The sequence below is a fragment of the Anas platyrhynchos genome, chromosome 8 (assembly GCF_047663525.1).
Source record: "Anas platyrhynchos isolate ZD024472 breed Pekin duck chromosome 8, IASCAAS_PekinDuck_T2T, whole genome shotgun sequence".
Taxonomy (NCBI): domain Eukaryota; kingdom Metazoa; phylum Chordata; class Aves; order Anseriformes; family Anatidae; genus Anas; species Anas platyrhynchos.
This window is the reverse complement of record NC_092594.1, coordinates 3105939-3125197: the sequence shown is the minus strand read 5'-3', so window position 1 is coordinate 3125197 and position 19259 is coordinate 3105939. Positions and strand designations below refer to the sequence as shown.

Sequence of the window (19259 nt, the reverse complement as noted above, 5' to 3'; positions counted from 1 at the left end):
AAGTTATCAGATCAGTCTGTTTTGTCCTTTTTAAGTAAAATTAGACAAGTATGGTGCATGAACCAGAATCAACATGAATTCTTGACATCTTGGGATGTCTTTCTTAGCTGCACTTACATGTAGCTCAGAAGATTTGGTTTTAATTTTTATTAAAATAAATTTATTAAATAAATTAAGCACATTAAGTGACTTGGAGACAACTGGAGGAATTTGTCAAAACAAAATGCTTAGGGGTCTCCTAAAACTGAAAAAGATCAAAAAGATTCCTAGAAAATGAGGCCATTCTTTGAAGGCAACTGAATATAGCAGAAGCAAATGCTTAGCAGCTAAAAGGGCTTATAAGGAACACAGCTGGTCAGAAAACATCCCGATTGCAAACAAGGAGTATAACAGCATTCTGAAAGGTGAAGAAAGGAGAAAACTAAGGGCTTTGGTATGAAATTAACTAATAATAGCATATTTTGCACAGAAGAAGAAGAAAAAAAAAAGATAGAAAAGAAGGATATCACTTGTAGTAGTAGTTTATATTCCTAAAAACTATGAATGTTTGGGAAACCAAAGATGAGATGATATGGCAAGTCTTCAGAACCTGAACTGAAATACACGACAGTGGATAAGAAAACAATGATATTTTAACAAGAAAAATATTGCCTAAGAGACTAATTTCTGGAGAGAGCGAAAATAATTAGCAAGTGAAAAGATAACATTAGTGCTTAAGAGTTAGGGTCAATTAAAACAGTCAAATCACACAGTGCAAATGTTTTATGTCCAAGAATACTAATGAGAAGGAGAAAGTAAGCATTAGACAATACTTAATTGCATGTGCTTCAGGAAAATCCCCAAAGAGAAAAAACATGACTGTTTCTATTTAACAGAAGAATTGGGCAGTTAGGTCATATCAGGATTTTATCTTATTTATTATTATTATTATTATTATTATTATTATTATTATTATTATTATTATTATTATTATTATTATTATTATTATTAAATTTTAATTTATTTTTATTTTTTATTATCTACCACTATTGTTACATTCATTTGGAAACCGATTTGTGGAAGCATTTGAGAAAACATTAACTGGTTGTTCATTTCCACTGTATGGAGATGAACTCAGTAACTTAACCTGCTTAACCTTATGTCTTCATTTCTGCAGCATCCAGCCTCTCATAGGAACATGGTCAGCTAGAGCAGGTTGCTCAGGGCTCTGTCCAGTCAGGATGGACATCTTCAAGGATGGTGACTCCACAGCCTTCCTGGACAGCCTGTTCCAGTATTTGATCACCCTCACAAATAAAAAGGAAATATTTTTTTGATGGAGCACCAGATTGAATTTAAAGTGTAGCTGCTGAAAGGCATGTTAAACATCATACCCGTGGGTATTAAAAAGGAACAGGGTTTATCCCTCAGATACTAGCCAGGAGATGGATTCCAAGTCTTAATACTGATTTCCTACTTCTGGTGTGTGTCAGAATTATCTTCTATTGAATGAGTCAGAATGTTCAGTAAGAAATCTAAGATCTTTTTTTTAGCTCAAGATTTTATAGGAATGTTAGTAAAAAAAGGGAGTTTTCAAAGTTGAATGAATCATTCAAAATTGTTTAGAAATAAACATATAGAGATATAGCTTCAACTGCATACTCCTAAATAAATCTCATTTCTAAATGGAAGAGAGCTATAAGCAAGAGCAATTTATTCTATTTTTGACAGTCACCTGTGGATATAATCTGAATACCAGTAGCATCTGGTAATTTTTTTCTTCTGTATACACAACAGAGGTGAACCTTACCATTAGCGTAGCTTTCTGACTTGTCAAATCTAAAGCTTAGCAAATCCGAATACTACAGCTACTGCCAGTATTACATCAAGATCCTTCTTTCATTTCCCCCAAAATTTCAAGGCTCTCACTATTGCCTAGTCGCTTCTTGTACAGTGGTTGTATCAGAGACTTCTGCAGGGGTTTCTTTTTGCCCGGTGCAGAATTCCACGAACTATTTCCCGGTGACACCCACAAAAGCAAAGTTACTGGTCTGAAAGCACGTTGAGTAACTGCTGTTCAATATAAATCAGTTACCAGAATAGCAACGATGCCCAAACTGAATAAAGTGAATATAACGTTGTAACTGACACTTTGAACAAGGTTTTTTGTGTATCTGAATAATAGACACTGATTTAAAAAGTAAATCAATGTGTGTATTAGGAAGGGTAATTCAAAAGAAAAGTATGTCGAATGATGCTGATTCCATAGGACATGTAATTTTACCTAGAAGCCAACAACCACAATTTTGAACATTCTTTGAACAATGAAACTTATATTTTAAAATAATTCCTTGGCTAAGCTGAGGTGTCAGACTCAACTCTATTTTGCAGAAATCTTTTCTCCGAATAAGGTGTTTCCAACAAGCTCTCCATTTGTTGTCAGTTTGAGGACTATTTGTGCAGGGAGTGTTGTAAATAATGCACAAGGTCACAGTTCTCCAGGAATGTCAAAGCTTAGCAGTTCTGATTTTGTTGACTTTTTTTTTTTTTTTTTGCCATTCATTTCTGCAGTAATCTTAATGATAGACTAATGTGATTATTACTTAATAACATTTTTTTCTTTATTAATTTAGTTGAAGCTTTTTGTCATGTCTGAGCTTATGTGACTTTTGTAATAGGATACCAGACTTAATTGGTTGTTGATTTCTCCTGATCTGAATTACCTATTAGATATGAAAAGTTCCCTACTTTATGCTTGGGAAGGATCTTGTTCGTTACTCTGCCTGATATGCATCTCAGGCATAAATACCTGCGATGACAGCAAATAATATTGATCTGAAATCTCATTATAAAGGCAAACCAGTCACCTGAATTTTTCATACCATCATCTATATGATAATTCATATCACACTCAAAAGTTAAGATACTTACCTTCAGGGCACAGAGCTGAAAGGACCTTTACTGTAAAAACTAGAGGACAGCAGGATCTGTGGTCATGTTTAGTACAAGTACTATATATGTACTCTTGCAGTGGCAAGGTTGAAGAATTAGCCAGCTCTTGCTAATATGCAAGAAAAGAAGAAAAGCAAAGAACAAAACAAAAAAAAAAAAAGGAAAAAAACACCCTCCAGCATTACATGGCTTAGTAAATTATGATATGTAAGAGAGATCTTGCCTTTAAGACAATTTCTTTGTAATTTTTCTGCCAAGCTCACATGCCATAGCCTCTGGAAATTTTATGACCATGCAAACAGAATGAATGTCATAAGTACGATCCTGTGTATCTTTAGAATTATTAAAAAGTTGAGAATAGTGCAGAATAGTGAAAAAGAAGACCATATCTCCCTTCTAAAAAGGGCAGTGCTGTGTAGATTTAGTGCCTTAAAATGGACAGTGAAAGGTCTAATGAGTTTGGTGAAGCAGAGGTGGAACAGGGATGGGTCAGGAGGTGATGCTGGGCCTGGGGCAATTTGCAGTGTGGTGTTGCTGGGGAACTTCAGCTCTTAAGAACTTGGATTCAATGATGTTAACAATAGATAATTTGAAAATAATGATCTGCCACTAAGCTACAACTAATGGGCTGTCTTTACCTCTACAAAATAAGAACGATGAAATGCCTATTCAGTTCAGGGGGTTCACTTCAGCTCTGGTTCACTTAGACCCAGAGCAGCCAAAAATGAAAGCAAATTACTGATAGCTCACATTGAAAAGCAGGTAAGTTTCACTACAAAATTACATCTAATCTGAGAAAGCTAATGCAGTTGTTGGAATCGCAGTCTGTACTCCATGTATTGTTTGTTTCTTGGTAAAGTATCTTGGTGTTACAGCTACACTGTTTACTTCATATTTTCTTGGAGAAGTCTCAATACCGTATATTGAAAATGCTCAGAATCTTATTAGAAGGTGGATTTGTTAGAATACTGTGTAAAAGGCTATATGAAAAAATGAATAAGAAAAAAATAATTGCAGTACTGAGGCTAGGACTTGCACAGAACAGTTTAATTTGAGTAAATAATGATGTAGTAATATATTCTAAATACATTGAAGTTTGTATATCTATAAAACCAATTTTAAGACTAATGGCCAAACTCAAATAGCATTTACAATTTCGGATGTGGAAAATCATAGAATCATAGAATCATAGAATATCCTGAGTTGGAAGGGACCCTTAAGGATCATCAAGTCCAACTCTTGACACCGCACAGGTCTACCCAAGTTCAGACCATGTGACTAAGTGCACAGTCCAATCTCTTCTTAAATTCAGTCAGGCTCGGTGCAGTGACCACTTCCCTGGGGAGCCTGTTCCAGTGTGCAACCACTCTCTCTGTGAAGAACCCTTTCCTGATGTCCAGCCTAAACTTCCCCTGCCTCAGCTTAACTCCATTCCCGCGGGTCCTGTCGCTGGTGTTAATGGAAAAAAGGTCTCCTGCCTCTCGACACCCCCTTACGAGGAAGTTGTAGACTGCGATGAGGTCTCCCCTCAGCCTCCTCTTCTCCAGGCTGAACAGGCCCAGTGCCCTCAGCCGTTCCTCGTACGTCTTCCCCTCCAGGCCTTTCACCATCTTCGTAGCCCTCCTCTGGACACTCTCCAACAGTTTCATGTCCTTTTTATACTGTGGTGCCCAGAACTGCACACAGTACTCGAGGTGAGGCCGCACCAGCGCAGAGTAGAGCGGGACAATCACCTCCCTCGACCTACTAGCGATGCCGTGCTTGATGCACCCCAGGACACGGTTGGCCCTCCTGGCTGCCAGGGCACACTGCCGGCTCATATTCAACTTGTTGTCTACCACGACCCCCAGATCCCTCTCTTCTAGGCTGCTCTCCAGCGTCTCATCGCCCAGTCTGTACGTGCAGCCAGGGTTTCCCCGTCCCAGGTGCAGGACCCGGCACTTGCTCTTATTGAACTTCATGCGGTTGGCGATCGCCCAGCTCTCCAACCTATCCAGATCCCTCTGCAAGGCCTTTCCACCCTCATTCGAGTCCACAACTCCTCCAAGTTTGGTGTCATCAGCAAACTTGCTCAAAATGCCTTCTATTCCTACATCCAGATCGTTTATAAAAATATTGAAAAGTACCGGCCCTAAAGTGGAGCCTTGAGGGACCCCACTGGTGACCGCCCGCCAGCCTGACGCAGCCCCATTCACCATAACCCTTTGGGCCCTGCCCGTTAGCCAATTGCTCACCCATCGTATGATGTTTTTATTTAGCTGTATGCTGGACATTTTGTTATCACCTTGAAAGCAATACACTGAAACACATTTTATAGTATTTTCCTAAAGCAGGAGTTCTAAACAAACAAACAAACAAACAAAGAAGCAATGGGTTCATTAAAATATCTTTAAACTGCATTTTTTAATAACATGCACCAATAGTTTAACATTATTTACAATGTAGTGATAGGCACTTAATTGTAGAGCTCACGAAGATGCAGTCCTCTGAACAGAATCTTTTCCACTTGTTCTACCTGTTCCCCTTCCCTTATGAGTTACTTAACAGCTGCAGGAGGATGTTAACAGTATTTCCCCAAACCACAGGAGTGAAGTGGGTTACTTGCTTCCAGCATTTGCTTAAGCTATTGTTCTGCTGATGAACATACGTTTTTCAGTGAAATAATAAATAGAAGGAATAAAAAGATTAAATCTGCATTCCACAGTTGCAAGGATTTGTTTGTTTAGATGGCAGTGCAGCAGGCAGATGACTTTGTTCTTGAAGGAACTGAAGGATGAAAAAATTACATTTGTGTTATTTGGGGCTGCTTGAAGTGGTTTAATTTAAGTGAGAAAGGCTCAGAAGGGGGTCAGAATATTAAAATTATTTTATTTTTTTTCTTGAGGAAGAAGTTTTAATAAATACTGGATGTTTTGTGAATAATTTCATATTACATTTTTATTTTCTGTGGGGAAAAAAAAAAGTACATAAAGTGCATACAGAAGCAGCTAGGTAAGAGTTTACAAAATTCCTACCTGCAGGCCTGGTATTTCCTATGCAGCCTCCTTTTGGCTATAACTGAAGTTCCAAGTTATGATTGTTTAGTGAGTAACATACAAATATGCCTGGCTGTTTCTTTTGCTTTTGTGATAGGTCAGCTTCTGTCATGAAATTGAAGAGGGTATAGGATGGTATGGAAAAGCATATAGTACGTGTGATACCACAATGAAACTTCAAGGAATCAAATTGCTGGGTATACCCTATATACCTATACCCTATACATCATTAACAGAGTTCTGTCCTTAATGTTAACTGCTTATACCACCAACATTTTGTGTTCACTGTCACCTCCTCTAAGTATGGAAGTTGCGTGGTATGTTGAGTTCATTAATATGAATCACTCGTATTGTGAGAAAAAATATTAGGAAACTATTTCTAGAAGGTGGTCAGTAAAAATGAAGGCCACGGGTCATTTAGTTTTAGTCTACACAGAGCTAGCTAGACAAATGGTAACGATTTCCTTTGTCCGGTACACACAACACACGGTATTTCCCTGTTAATAAAAAATCTTTTAGAACTGCTCCCAACAGGGATAAAATAATCTGTGTTACTGTAAACAAGGTTACATGCCTCTTTTATTTGCATATTAAACAAGTTATCTGCTGGCCAGTAGTCCAGTTTGCCACAAAACAAGTTTAAAAATACTGAGAAGTGAGTAATAAAAGCAGGACACAGTAACAAAGGGCCTTATAATTTAGTATTCTGGTGTCCTTTCAGGCAGAGACATGAATTCTCTAATTTCAGATAAACCAAGGTTAGACCTTAAACACCTTTAATGACAGGAATAAAACAAAGACACTAAAAACAGTAACATTTTGGAAATAGTTTCAAGTGTTCTGATAAATTATGCTGCTGATAGGAGTGCAATTACCTTTAAGATTGGAACCACTTAATGAAAATAACTGAAGCTGCAGTCCATGCTCGGAGTGAAGTGTCTCTGATTTCTCTATGCTCCGACATAACAGGTAACATCTGAGTTCACTCCTTTTTTTCTGAGATACATCTCTCAACACTGTGCTCAACTTTAAGAAACAATCTAAGAATTGTCCTAGGCTTCACCATCACCCAGACATTGTAATGTGAATTTTAAATTCCCAGAGGCAAATGCTCCCTTAACTTGTCATGCTGAATTCCTTCATTTTGAATTAATTTTATCTCAGCCTGTGAAAGGTATAAAGTGGCCATCAGTGGTGGATCAGTGTCCTTCAGATAAATAATGTGTCATAATCAGAATTGTTAAAGTTGCAACTTTTTATCAATTTCTGAATAAGAGTTCTCCGCAAAGTTGTACACCTTTGCACTTTTGTTTTACTAATATTCTTACTTCTTGGGTAAGATGTGCCATTCTTTGCAGTTAATAGGCAGTGTGTCCCAGAGCAAATATGATGAACAGAAGAATCGACTTTCTGAATGGCTGGTAAAGATAATTTAGTACTGAAGTAAGAGGAGTTATGTCCTCTAGAAAACGTATTTCTTTCTAGTATTAGGAAAAATTCCCAGTTGACTGAATAAAGGAATGGCTAAGATATTTATCATCCATTTTTTCTTCTTAGCAAACTCACCAAAAACATCATTAATGCCAAGACTAAGTATATGAAGATTGATGTTGTGCACTTCAAGGGTTCTTAAGAGATCCCCTTGTGAACACATTAAGATCGTTACCTCTTAGAAAAATAAAAAGTCAGTAAAAAAAAGCTGAAGGAGGCAGATTCGGAGCTGTCATATTTTGAAAAAGATTTTTTTGAAAAATGACGGTCAGATCGATCAGGTGAACAGCAAATTGTTCTGTTCTGCAGGTGCACCAAGTGCACATTTATTAGCTGACCATGTGGAAAGTAGTACACATGACCTCATTATGCTAAACAAGTACAACATAAGCTCTTTGATCTTCTTTGGGCATTCTTGAAGTACATAAAAACATCTAACTCTTGAATGTTTTTCTATCTGTAAAGCTATCTGTGTGTTCCTGCATGCTGGCATTCTCCTTTGTGGAAAGAGTTCTGTATTTATACCCAGGCATACAAAGTCCTCACTTCTCTCAATTTCATCTTAGACAAGAAATCTACTGCCCTGTGAAGTGAAGCAGTACAATAGATTGACGTTTTGGTGAAAGATGGTCTTCAAAATACTATTGCTGCAAAGATTTACACAAGGATTTTTAAATTTTACTTGGTTTTCAGTGAAGATCCAGTAAGAACGCTGAAGTGATGCCCTGAAGCATTTGTGTCATACTAAAGTATTGAAAAAGGGTATTTCAGTGCCCAAAGTAAACTGGGGCTTCTCTGAGGATTTCCTGTTCATTTCTTAATAGGTCTCTTACGAATTGCAAGGATTTGAACTGGAAATTTATAATTGCTCAATCTGTAGGCAACTAGAAACACATTTTTAGAGTTATAGCTGGGTGTTGTTTCGACAGCTATTAAACTGCATTTCTGCAAACTGTTACCCATTGACTGAAGTTACTGGACTGAGAGTAACGTATCTGGGAGAAGACACGGGACACAGACAGCTCTGGACTGCTCTTCACTGGGTTTTGAATCACATTGCTCAGAAATGTTAAGGCAAGAGTTGACCATATATATTCAGCAATTCTTTATTTAGAGCATTCTTAAATCCTGTAGGTTAAATAATTCTATACGATTTTCATATTGACTAATGACTAATACTGTGGAAAACAGTGTCAATTAATTTCCAAAAAGATAATGAGATTTCCACACAATTTTGTGCTGTATTATAGTACTATGACTCAGTATTTCCAACAAAAATTGTGTATTACGGTAACCCTTGTTTGTACATAATATCCTTGTTATACACTCTCACAGTAGAGATGAATTAAATTATACTCTGAAGCAGTGTTAAAGTAATGCACTCTTCCTACAAACAAGTTCTGTTGGTCTCTGGGAAAAAGAAGGATTTTAGCAGCTAGTTGCGTAGTCTGCTGATGTGTGAAAATTGTGGATTTTTGAAATCTAGAAACATGGCTGTTCCAAAGATCAAACTGCAGAAGGTACGAATGCACTCAAAAACAGTTAACTTTTCAAATTTGCTTTTTTTTTTTTTTTTTATGTTAATGCTCCCAAAGATCCTATTATCGCAAGCAATGAACATAGACAACAGATGCTTTTTGCAACTGTCCTTAATGATACTACACATAGCTCCCGTTTGGGACTGGACCCACCAGTCTTCCTTTGAAACACTTCTTTTGGCAAAGTTCAAAGAATAGAAACCCACCAGGTGTAGGATATACAACCATTATAAAAATTAAAGACATAAATTTTATTGACTGCATTGAAAAATACCTATTTTCAGATCTGTTTAAATCTTCAAAAATCAAACTTAAAAAACAGCATCTAGACCTGCTGAGCTTGTTCCCTGTCTGGTGCAGCATTACATTACTCTAAAATGCTCACTTGGTTATACTGCTGTGGTTATTTGGATATAGCGATCAAATGATGGCCACCAAAATAACACTTACAAAAGAAATCCACTTTGTATACTACGAAGGTCATTTCAGAAAACTCCAGGCTTGCAGAAAAGCAGCACAGAGATGCCATCTAGCAGTAACTCTTAGAAATTTCCTAGTACTTAATAGATCATTCTTTCAAGATACTGCTTTTGCATGTAGGAGAAAGGAAAGATTTTATATTCCAAGTCTTTTTATATAGTTGGCTTCCTGCTGAATATCTAATCATCCTGCTGGAAATAAAACTTTACTGAAACACATTATAATGAATAGTTTCCTTGTATTTTTCAGTATAAATACAGAGCAAAATTAGAATCAAATTAACAGATGTGACATTTTAATAAGTGTCTTAAAATTGATATTCTACAATTAGCATTAAGAGTATTTAAAATTAATCATTAGTGAGCTGTCTTCCATTTGTTAAAGGCTAATTTCCAGAGCAGGTCAATATTCTACATCAAGCTTAGCAGAAAAAAAGACATAAAAATACAACATGGGCAATAAGTTACTGCAATTGAAATAAAATTTTAATGTGCCAGAAATTTAAGAATAAACTATACATATTTTTAGCATATATTACCATAAGATGGCAATACTTAAATACTTTACAATGAGTAGATAACACAGTAAGTTTAGCATAAAACCCCTGTCATAGTAAGAGTGCCTGTGGACAACAGTCTTTAAAGTCAGTGATAGCTAGTTCTAAATCAAAGCTTTTTTTTTCTTATTTTTTTTCTTGGAAATATTTAAAAGTAATAGATGAGTTACAGAAATTATTTCTTTATTACTTAGATATTATGCAGAACATTAATAGGAATGTACTGTGGCATGCTTTGAAACATCTGTCATGATTTATTTTCATTTGTGTGTGTCAAGGGCATCTAAAAAGTTGTGTCTAGTCATGAGCATGTTGCACAATTATTTGTAAAAGAAGGAAATAATCACCTCATTGTTTCCTAATACTAATTTCACGTAATATATTTGCTTCCAAACCTGCAGGGCAGAACACTGTTATTCCATTTAGCATAAAGTAAGCTAAATACCTGAGGATTGCTTCCATTTTTAAAGTGATTTCAATCATAACTTGTATTTATTTGCTGAAAACAAACAAACAAAACCAAACCCACAGACCTTGTAGTCATTTTGCATACATCATTTTTCACAGAAATACATCAACAAAACTCAACTATCATCTGTCATCTATATGTGGCACCTTTTCATATGCTTAAAGTGGAGCAGTATCTTAATCAAGGATCTGAATAACCATTTGTTCTCCTGTTTTAATTTCTGAAAACCCAATTTATCTCTGATAAAAAGCAGACTTGGATTAAGGGGCTCTTGTTTTTACATATTCTTAAGGACTTTAGAGCTTCTGGCTCATGACCTCTTCACGGAGTTAAAAGGGCCTGCAATGAACATTTTAATATCCCTGAAAATGTCACACACAGCAATGACTAAAAGGCCATTTTTCTGCCCTCTGCACAGTGTGCCACAGCACAAAGGACTAGAAGCAAAGTTTCAGAGATAATTTATGCAGTTCCATTCCAGTGGTGCATCCTGCTTTTCAGTGCTCGATGGTAACAGACACCTATGATGGAACATTTCTTCCCAGTGTTGTTATGGGGCATATCTCTGACACCTAAACTAAGCAAAATTCTGCCAGCTGAAGGTCATCCACTTCATTAGTGGTTTTACTCTTCTGTGGATAGACAGTGATACAAATTGTGTTTATCCTGTCTTCAGGCAGCCTCTTTGCCTGCAACAGATCTAAGTGTACCAGAAGACAGAGCAATGACTGGAAACCTGTGATTGCGATGTGGCCATGTGCTCGGGCTCACACAGCTGAGGAACTCCTGTTCCCCGCCTGATACGAGTCTCTGCAGAACACAGCGATAGCGATGCTGTCAAATAGCTGCTATTTAATATCAGATGGCTATAATTCATTATTAGCTAATGTTATTAATCATATATCATCTCCTTTTATGTTGTCACCGTATCTTATGATTACTGCAGCTGTAAATCTGTTTTTCACCGAATTGCTTATTAAGTTCTGTCTTTATATTTTCGTAGGAGGAATACCCTTTTCACGCTGTTGGAAATTCCGTGCGTATTTTATACGACTATGTCAATTATTTAAAAGGGAAAAGCAAACTGTCAGAAGAGCCAAATCCTGTCTCGCGGGGCTGCCTGGCACCCGAGCGGTGCCGCGGGGGGGACATTCACCCGCACAGCGGAGCGGGCTGCTGGGGGGCTGCCCGCAGTGCCCCGCGATCCTCTCCCTCTCCTCACTTTGCCGGGTAGGAGGCGGCACGGCACCAGGAGGCGGCTGGCAAGGTGTGAGCTCCCGCAGCGCCGCAGGCCCGCCGGGTTCAGCCCACCGCGGCGATTTCAGCGGCGCAGCGCGGTGCTGCTCCTCAGCCACCTCCTCCAGACCCGCACCGCCGCGGCTTCGGCACCTGCCCCGGGGGAGCCCCGGGGGAGCCCGGGGCCGCTCCTGCTGCCGCGATCCCCCCCGCCCCGGCCCGCCGAGCCCCGTCGGCCGCGGCACCCGGCCGGCTCCTACCTGGGCAGGGTGCAGGGCGGCCAGCAGGGACAGCAGCAGGAGCCTGGGGACGCTGCCGGGCGCCCGCATCCTGGCGCCGGGGCCGCCTCGCCTCGCCTCTCGCCTCGCCTCACGCCGCTCCCCCCGCGGGCACCGCGCCTCCCGCCGCAGCCCGAGTGGAAGCGGCGGCGGCAGCGGCAGCCGCCCGGGGGCCGCTCATTCCGCGGGCGAGCGAGGACGGCGCTGCCCGTGGTGCCGGAGCGGCTCCGCTGCCCTGCCCCGGCCCGCCTCCGGCCCGCCCCGGCCCGCCCCTCCGCCAAACTTCGGGCCCGGGAGGCGGTGGCAAGGATGCGACATCATGGCTGCCGCCCGTCCGCTGCCCGCCCGCCCTCAGGCGCCCCCTCGCGGGGCAGCTCCTGCGCGGAGGAGCTTGTGGCGGCTCCGTCCTGTAACAAAGCGCTGGTAAAATGGGTTACGGCTTTAATTAGTTGCCCTTACAGCGCTCGAGTTCACGACCCATAGTCAGCATAACCTTAGGTTTCATGCGTTAGTGGTTCTCAGACGGGCTGGGGCACGCCTGAGGTGCAGCTGGAGAGCAGCCGCCCGAGCCCGCGCTCCGCTTCACCCGGGGGCTGCCTGAGGTGGCTGCCAGAGCCCCAAGGGGCTGCAGAGCCCCGGTACCAAGCGGCCCCAGCGGGGTGCCCAGAGGCCTTGGGGTGTCCCCTTCCGTGCTTTCTCAAGGGCTTCTCTCCTACAACTGTTACTGGTATTCGTTAATTTTAAATACCTGTTTTATATGCATACAATACTGAGTTCCTTTTTTTTTTTTTTTTTTTTTTTTTAATCTGATAATCTGATTTGGCCAGAGAACTTAAGCCTAGCTGGTCATCAGAAAAAGCGAGTCTTCCTGCTCGCTTCATCCTAGTAGTTGATGACCAGGAAACATTTCTTCATTCTCTCCGCACAGCTCTATCCTATAGCAGCAATTCTAAATGCTGTTGTGAACTTAACAGTATTTGCTGTTCTGTTTGAAAGAGCCCCGGGTCCTGGATGCGGTGTAAGATTTACTAGCTTTTATTAAAACACATACAGCAGTTCCAGTATTCAGTGGTAGCAGACATCCTTCTCTTCACCAAAACCAACCTGAGGGTAATTTAAGTACTCACAGAGAGGAAATAAACTTGGAACTGATGAAAAGATGTCATCTCATGAAAAGATGTCATCTTTTCTGAGGGATTGGCACATTTTTACTACTTGGGGCTGATTGAAAAGGAAAAGTTTCCATATTTTCCTATTACAGTGTGATTGGAGCACCATTCCTCTCTCTTTAGGAACCTGCAGGAGGCTTCCTTTTCATCTTCCCATGAAAGTAGAGGAAGAAACAGCTGCTAACTGGGGACTGAGCTCCTGTGTGCAGGCAGTAGAAACAGTAAGTAGGTAGAGGATTATTTGTCTGCGTCCCCATTGTTTTGGTTTGATTTGGTTTTATGGGTTGGGGTCGTAGGAAGTGAAACGAAAAGAAGCTCCTTTTGTATCAGGCTTGGTATTAGGATTAAAGAGGAGAGAAGGGAATTGATTCAGGGAAACTAATAAGACAGACCAGTCGCTTCTGTTGTGAGATACAAATAAGTTTTCCAGTTTTGCATGGCAAAATGTATCAGCTTTACTGTTGGCATGTGTTTGTTGTTTTTGGTTGGTTGGTTGGTTTGGTTTGGTTTTGGTCTTGATTAGATGTTAACTTTTCTGGGGTCTACATTTTCCCTTTGTACTTTTTCAGCAGCTACCACAGAAAAGCTAATGCTGTCATGGATTTTCAGGTGCTGTGTAATCTTAACAAAGAAAATAGGATCAAAAATATTCTTAAAGAAAGAAGAAAAACATCACAATAAAAAACAAAATAGCAGTGCAAAATATTATTTAAGGATGTTTTTAGGTACAGTATGTTGGTGAGTTCTCAAGCCCAGGAGAGTGTTTTGGTTAAGTGCTCATTAGAATGAGTATGAAAATGGCACTGTTTTCTAACCTGTTTCCAAATCTACAAGATTGGTGTCTTATGTCTTCAGGAGTTCTGCTGAAAGATACATGTAACAGAATCTGTTCTGCCCACATGCTATCTGAAAGGATTGTATATCAGTGGCATAATAATTGGATCAAGGATGCCAGTTTTCCCTACAGTGATTTATTATCTTTCTGCGTTCTGAATTTTTTACAGGATAAAAATAATCAGGTTTGCTTTTGTGAGTGAATCAAAATGTATGTTTTATGGTAAGATGACTTAGAGAAGACTTCTTTCAGTCATAATTGTCTTTTTCAAAGATATGGTCTTAAATTTCTATGTAAGGTAGATCTGCAAAGTGTGGATCAAAATAATAATAAACTGCAGAATTTATGAATGAGTTTCTATTGAAATTCTATGAATTTACAATGGAAAGAGAATACCCTCTGATACATACCCTATTTTAGAGTTTCCATCTATAAAGAAAGTACAAAAAGATACAGAAAGGAGACTGGTTTCAGCCATTTCTATTCTCTATGAAATAAGGATAAGAGCCGATCAAGGGGATAGCTGCGTATATGTGGCTTCAAGCAAAGGTAAAGTAACAGTACCAAAACACCAAAACTCTGACAGTTCTCCAAAGGATGAAGTGAATGGTGTTTTCAAAATAGCCCATTTCTTACAAAAACAAAACAAAACAAAGAAAAAACACACATAGATTCTAAAACCACAAAGGTAGATATAAAGGTATTTAGAATTTTACTAGAATATGTCAGTGACTAGTTCTTTAATTTTCCCTTCTCTTTCTTCCTCTACACTTTATCACTTTACACTCTTCTTTTCCTTCCTTCCTTCCTCCCTTCCTTCTTTTTTTTTTTTTTTTTTATTGTAGATGAAATTGGCAAAACGTATGAACTATTAATCATGGCATGCAAACTTTCTGAGGAGCTTCAGAAAAGCTCTATGTTTGCCCACTTCCTCATGCTGCTTGGAACATCTGTCTATGAAATCAGTAAAATATTGAAGAGTACAAGTTAAAAATAAAACAAAAGCTTCCCAAGGCCCCCGAAAAAAAGTGAGACATCAGATCTCCTGAACTCTTCAGATACTTTTCACCTGTTATAGAAACTAATTTGTTTGGTACATGCAAAAGCACCAAAATGTGTTTTAAAAGAATACATAAGGATGACATAAAGAGACCCCATTCTATTCTGTTTGATTTTAATGGTTCATTACAGAGAAAAAGAAACTACCTAATAGACTAACTCGTCCATCCTCCTGCAACCTGACAAGTAATTTCTGAGTCAGAAAAGACTGCAATCAGACTAATGAAAATTACTGACAATTGCTACCTGTAATTGAGTAATAATTGAGTTTGTTAAAACATATCTGAAAAATTAAACAAAATTCAAGCTAATATGAGAAGGTTTTGTTTTTGCTGTGTCTCCTATAGTGGCAAGGGAATACCTCATTCTGAGCATTTCCTTCTAACAAAGCTTTTACTCATATCCTTAAAACCTATCAAATTCTATCTGTATGGCATTTCTTCTTGAATTCTTTGTATGGAGACAGTTGGCAGTCAGGGTAAAATACTCAGTCTTGAGAAAGAAGAAAAAGAGATATCAAAAGCTTTCCTGCAGGCATCAATGACGGCGTATTAGCAAAATGGTGGCAAGCTGAATACAGCTTGTCTAGACAGTGAAGGATATTCTCAGTGTGTGGCTAGAGTTATAACAACTTCTTTTTGACACCGTATTGCAAGAAGCATTGCTAGCACTTGGAATAAAGACAGATACTTGTTCACTTGGGTACACTGGAAACTGAAGTTGATAAATTGGAGGTAGGTACTGAATTATATATAAATATGTTCCAAGTTCTGCAATCTGAATTTGACAGCTCAAAAGTACTGACTGGAACTATGATAAAAGACGGCATATATACACATACCTAGAAAGATACTACTAAAATTATTTATGGCAGGTCATGTCTGAAAGCTGGTTTTAATTGCAGTGCTATCAAAGGTTTTTCTAGAAAAGAAAATATTTTATAAAATCTGTCTATCTTACACTCTCACTGATTATTTTGTGGGTGTTGAATATTCCACCAGTTCAGGAAGGTAGTCCAAAATTGGAATTTGAGGCATTCTCTATGTTTATGATAAGGATGAAGAATTTAGGAAATTGGGAAGAGAGGGGTTAAATACTGACCCTGTTGACTTTAATGAAGGTGAAATGTCCTTGGAGAGCATTATTACATCTCACATTAAAGAAAAGATTTTGATTCGAAGAGCTGAAAATGAGATAAAAATGAAAACAAAAACTACTATCGATGCAGAAGCTGAACTTCTGTGATAGGTGACTACATTTGTAATAAACATTAGAGACACAGATTGCTTAAAGTGTTGTAAACTTGGGTGAGTAGAGGATTCAGTAAAGCACTAATTCATTGAGTTTAGTGAAGAGTACATAGATGTTAAATGAAATAGAGAGACATTGTAGGTCTCTGGACAGAATTCTGGACTACTGTAAATCATTAAATTTGCCTGTGTAGATTTTACCATCATATATATATATGTATGTATGTATTATGTATTGACCAGCTCATAATTATTTAAAAGCACACATACTTAGAAGAAATATTCAGTCATAATTATAAATTATAATGCAAACATTCAGATGAATTTTGTGTTCTGATCTGTTTTCAGGTTATGTGTGTTATCTTCATACCTGTTATATTTCCCCCAAAAGAAGAGTCAGTGCATCTAGTGTCCTATGTATCTCTTCAGTGCAGAGATTTCTGCTGGACTGGAGAAAGAATAGTTTGAACAGGACTTGCCACAAAGACAAATGATCTTAAGATTTTTTTTTTTTTTTTTTCTGTAAGACAGTAAGCCATTGCTTTGATTTTTAATCAGTTTCTGTTTTAAAAAGAATATAGCAGTACAGAACTCTCTGCGGTACTATTGCAGTATTTGTGGTTCTGTCCCATATAGCCAAGGATGCTTGTTATAGCTGATGACATAAACTCAGGTACTGTAAGGTACTCTAATGATAATTTTTTAGTTGACATGTATTAGATATTTTAATTCCAGCTGAATGCTAGAATGTAACTGATCTAGAAAAAAATCATTGTGTAAGCTGATGCTTAACAGGCATTCCCCTGGTGCTTCTGTAGAGCTTGATTTTGAATACTGATGTAGGAAAGGTATATATTGGTGTTCTTTTTGAGATCAGTTTAAGAAGGAAGACAGCTTTTTAAAGATAAATGTGAGGAAAAGAATTAAGAGAAATATTTAAAAAAAGGTCTTTCAGTTTACTTCGTACAACATTTGTCAGGTTCTAGTGCAAGTCTCTCTGTAAAGTGAGTTGATATGTCTCCTGGCAGTTATCAAATGGTATCTACTATTCTTCATCTGTGAGGTTATCCAGGTGATACACTTTGTTGTGAATGAAGACATCTGCAAACTGGTGCCAGGCAAGTCTCAAGGCAGTGTTTGCTGTGCTCACTGACAGATGTACTGGGTTGTCTGAACAGCTCAGCAAATTCAGCGTCCCACAATGTACGGTGTTATTTGTTTTCTGTTTTCTTATTACAATACAAAATTTAGGAAACCATAACTTTTACTTTTTTGTTTGTTTGTTTGTTTGTTTCATTCATCCAGTGTTACCCCAAATACATCTTTACTGTTGGCTCTAGTTTTGTTTTGATTTTACTCCTACCCAGTTTCACAGCAGGAACAGAGGAACAAATTAAATGATTCTATTCATTTCAATGAATATATTCTGAGTATATTTTTATGGATCAATATAATATGTGCTATATAGCTTTAAACAGTTTTACCTACATACAGTTTTATGTATAAATAGTTTGGGGCCATTTTGAGGTATAATATTATTTACAGGAATAGTAGGGTACAAATCACTCAGTTTTCTAATCTGATGTGGTTTTGTTGAAAATCAAAAAGAAAAAAGATTATGGAAATAAAAAAAAAAATGGTGATAAGAGATATCTAATTTTTTTCTTGAAAAAATGGTAGCCTGTAAAAATGGTAACAAGTTTTCTCATAATTACTTTTTTTTTTTAAGTCAAGCCAGAGGACAGCTTTTTAAATCAGGGTGACACTGAAGCTTGACAAGTGAGGTGTATAAACTATGAACCCCTTATGAACATCTGCACTGCATGAGTGTTCCCGTAAATCTCATGAGCTTTTTGAATATACCCTAGCTCTTGCTGTTAAGCTGTGGGCTCAAAACCAAAGTTTTAATGAATACTCTAAGATAGTTTCCTTTTCCATTTTAAACATGTAGGTCAAAAAATCCTAAGATACTACCAGTTCTCTTTCAGAACCAGAAGACTGTCTTTATTTGACTTGTTAAATAAGCTGTGAATGAGGGGTTTGGTAGCATATTTCTTGGAAGGCTCTACACTACTTGTCTTCCAGAGTAGTACAAATCCCTGGCTGTCATATTCAGCAGATGGCAGCATGCATGTTAGTCGGCTGGGTATCTGCTCGTATCTTTAAGCTGCCATGCCATATTGACTAGCAAAGTAATTAATTTGTCAGTGTCTTTGAGGTCAATCGCACTGGAAGCTTCCTGTCTGTTAATGTAAAAATATCATCTTTACCCTGAGGGGGCACTGTCACAGCAGGTAGGAATTAATTGTGGAATTATATCAGTTTATTCCTAGGGTAGAACTGTACTGGGAGAAGGAAAACATATCAAACCACAGGAGTGCAATTCAGGACTACAGCATTTAAAACATTAAAACAAGGGTTTCATGTTTGCACTTGTGCATATCAGAATCAGGGCCTGAGGATTATGCAAAGCTCATGCAAAGCCATGCAAAATACATATGTCGTGACCAAACAAATGTCTGTGTGGGACTTTTTAAGAGCAATGCCTGTGTGCTTTGAATTCGGCCAGGTTTTTTGTGTCCTGCCAGATCAAGTGTGGTGTAGTTGCCATACTGTCAACCCCTGAATAAGATCAACGAAAGCATATGATAACTGTTTAAGACAAACTGCCAGGTAAAACAAACAAACAAACTTGTCTTTCTGATACAGACAGGGCATTGAGAGGCTTTGCATATTAGTGTTCATAGCCTTGCAGAGACAGGAATAATGAGATACTGAACAGAAAATCTGGAACAACATGTGAATTTTTCAGCTACGGTGAATTTTGGACAGTGGCCAGTGCAATGTGGGCATTTTATCACTTAAATATCCTTTTTGTAAATAGCACCATTTCTAGCCTCAGTATTTGCAATCATTATTAAAAATGAATCTT

At 38.4% G+C, this 19259-nt stretch overlaps 1 protein-coding gene and 1 long non-coding RNA gene across 2 annotated transcripts in view; one reads left to right on the top strand and one right to left on the bottom strand.

Annotated features, from left to right (window-relative positions):
- LOC140003111 (noelin-3-like) overlaps positions 1-12228 on the bottom strand; it is a 48991-nt gene extending 36763 nt beyond the window's left edge. The window contains exon 1 of the mRNA XM_072041928.1: positions 11997-12228. Coding sequence (XP_071898029.1) covers positions 11997-12065 — 69 coding nt within the window. The 5' untranslated portion in view covers positions 12066-12228. The remainder of the gene's footprint in view (positions 1-11996) is intronic.
- Positions 12229-12304: 76 nt separating this feature from the next.
- On the top strand, positions 12305-16807 carry LOC140003112 (uncharacterized). Its single transcript, XR_011811090.1, has 3 exons — positions 12305-12437; positions 13307-13404; positions 16676-16807. It is a non-coding gene; the product is annotated as an uncharacterized lncRNA (long non-coding RNA).
- Positions 16808-19259: the final 2452 nt, after the last annotated feature.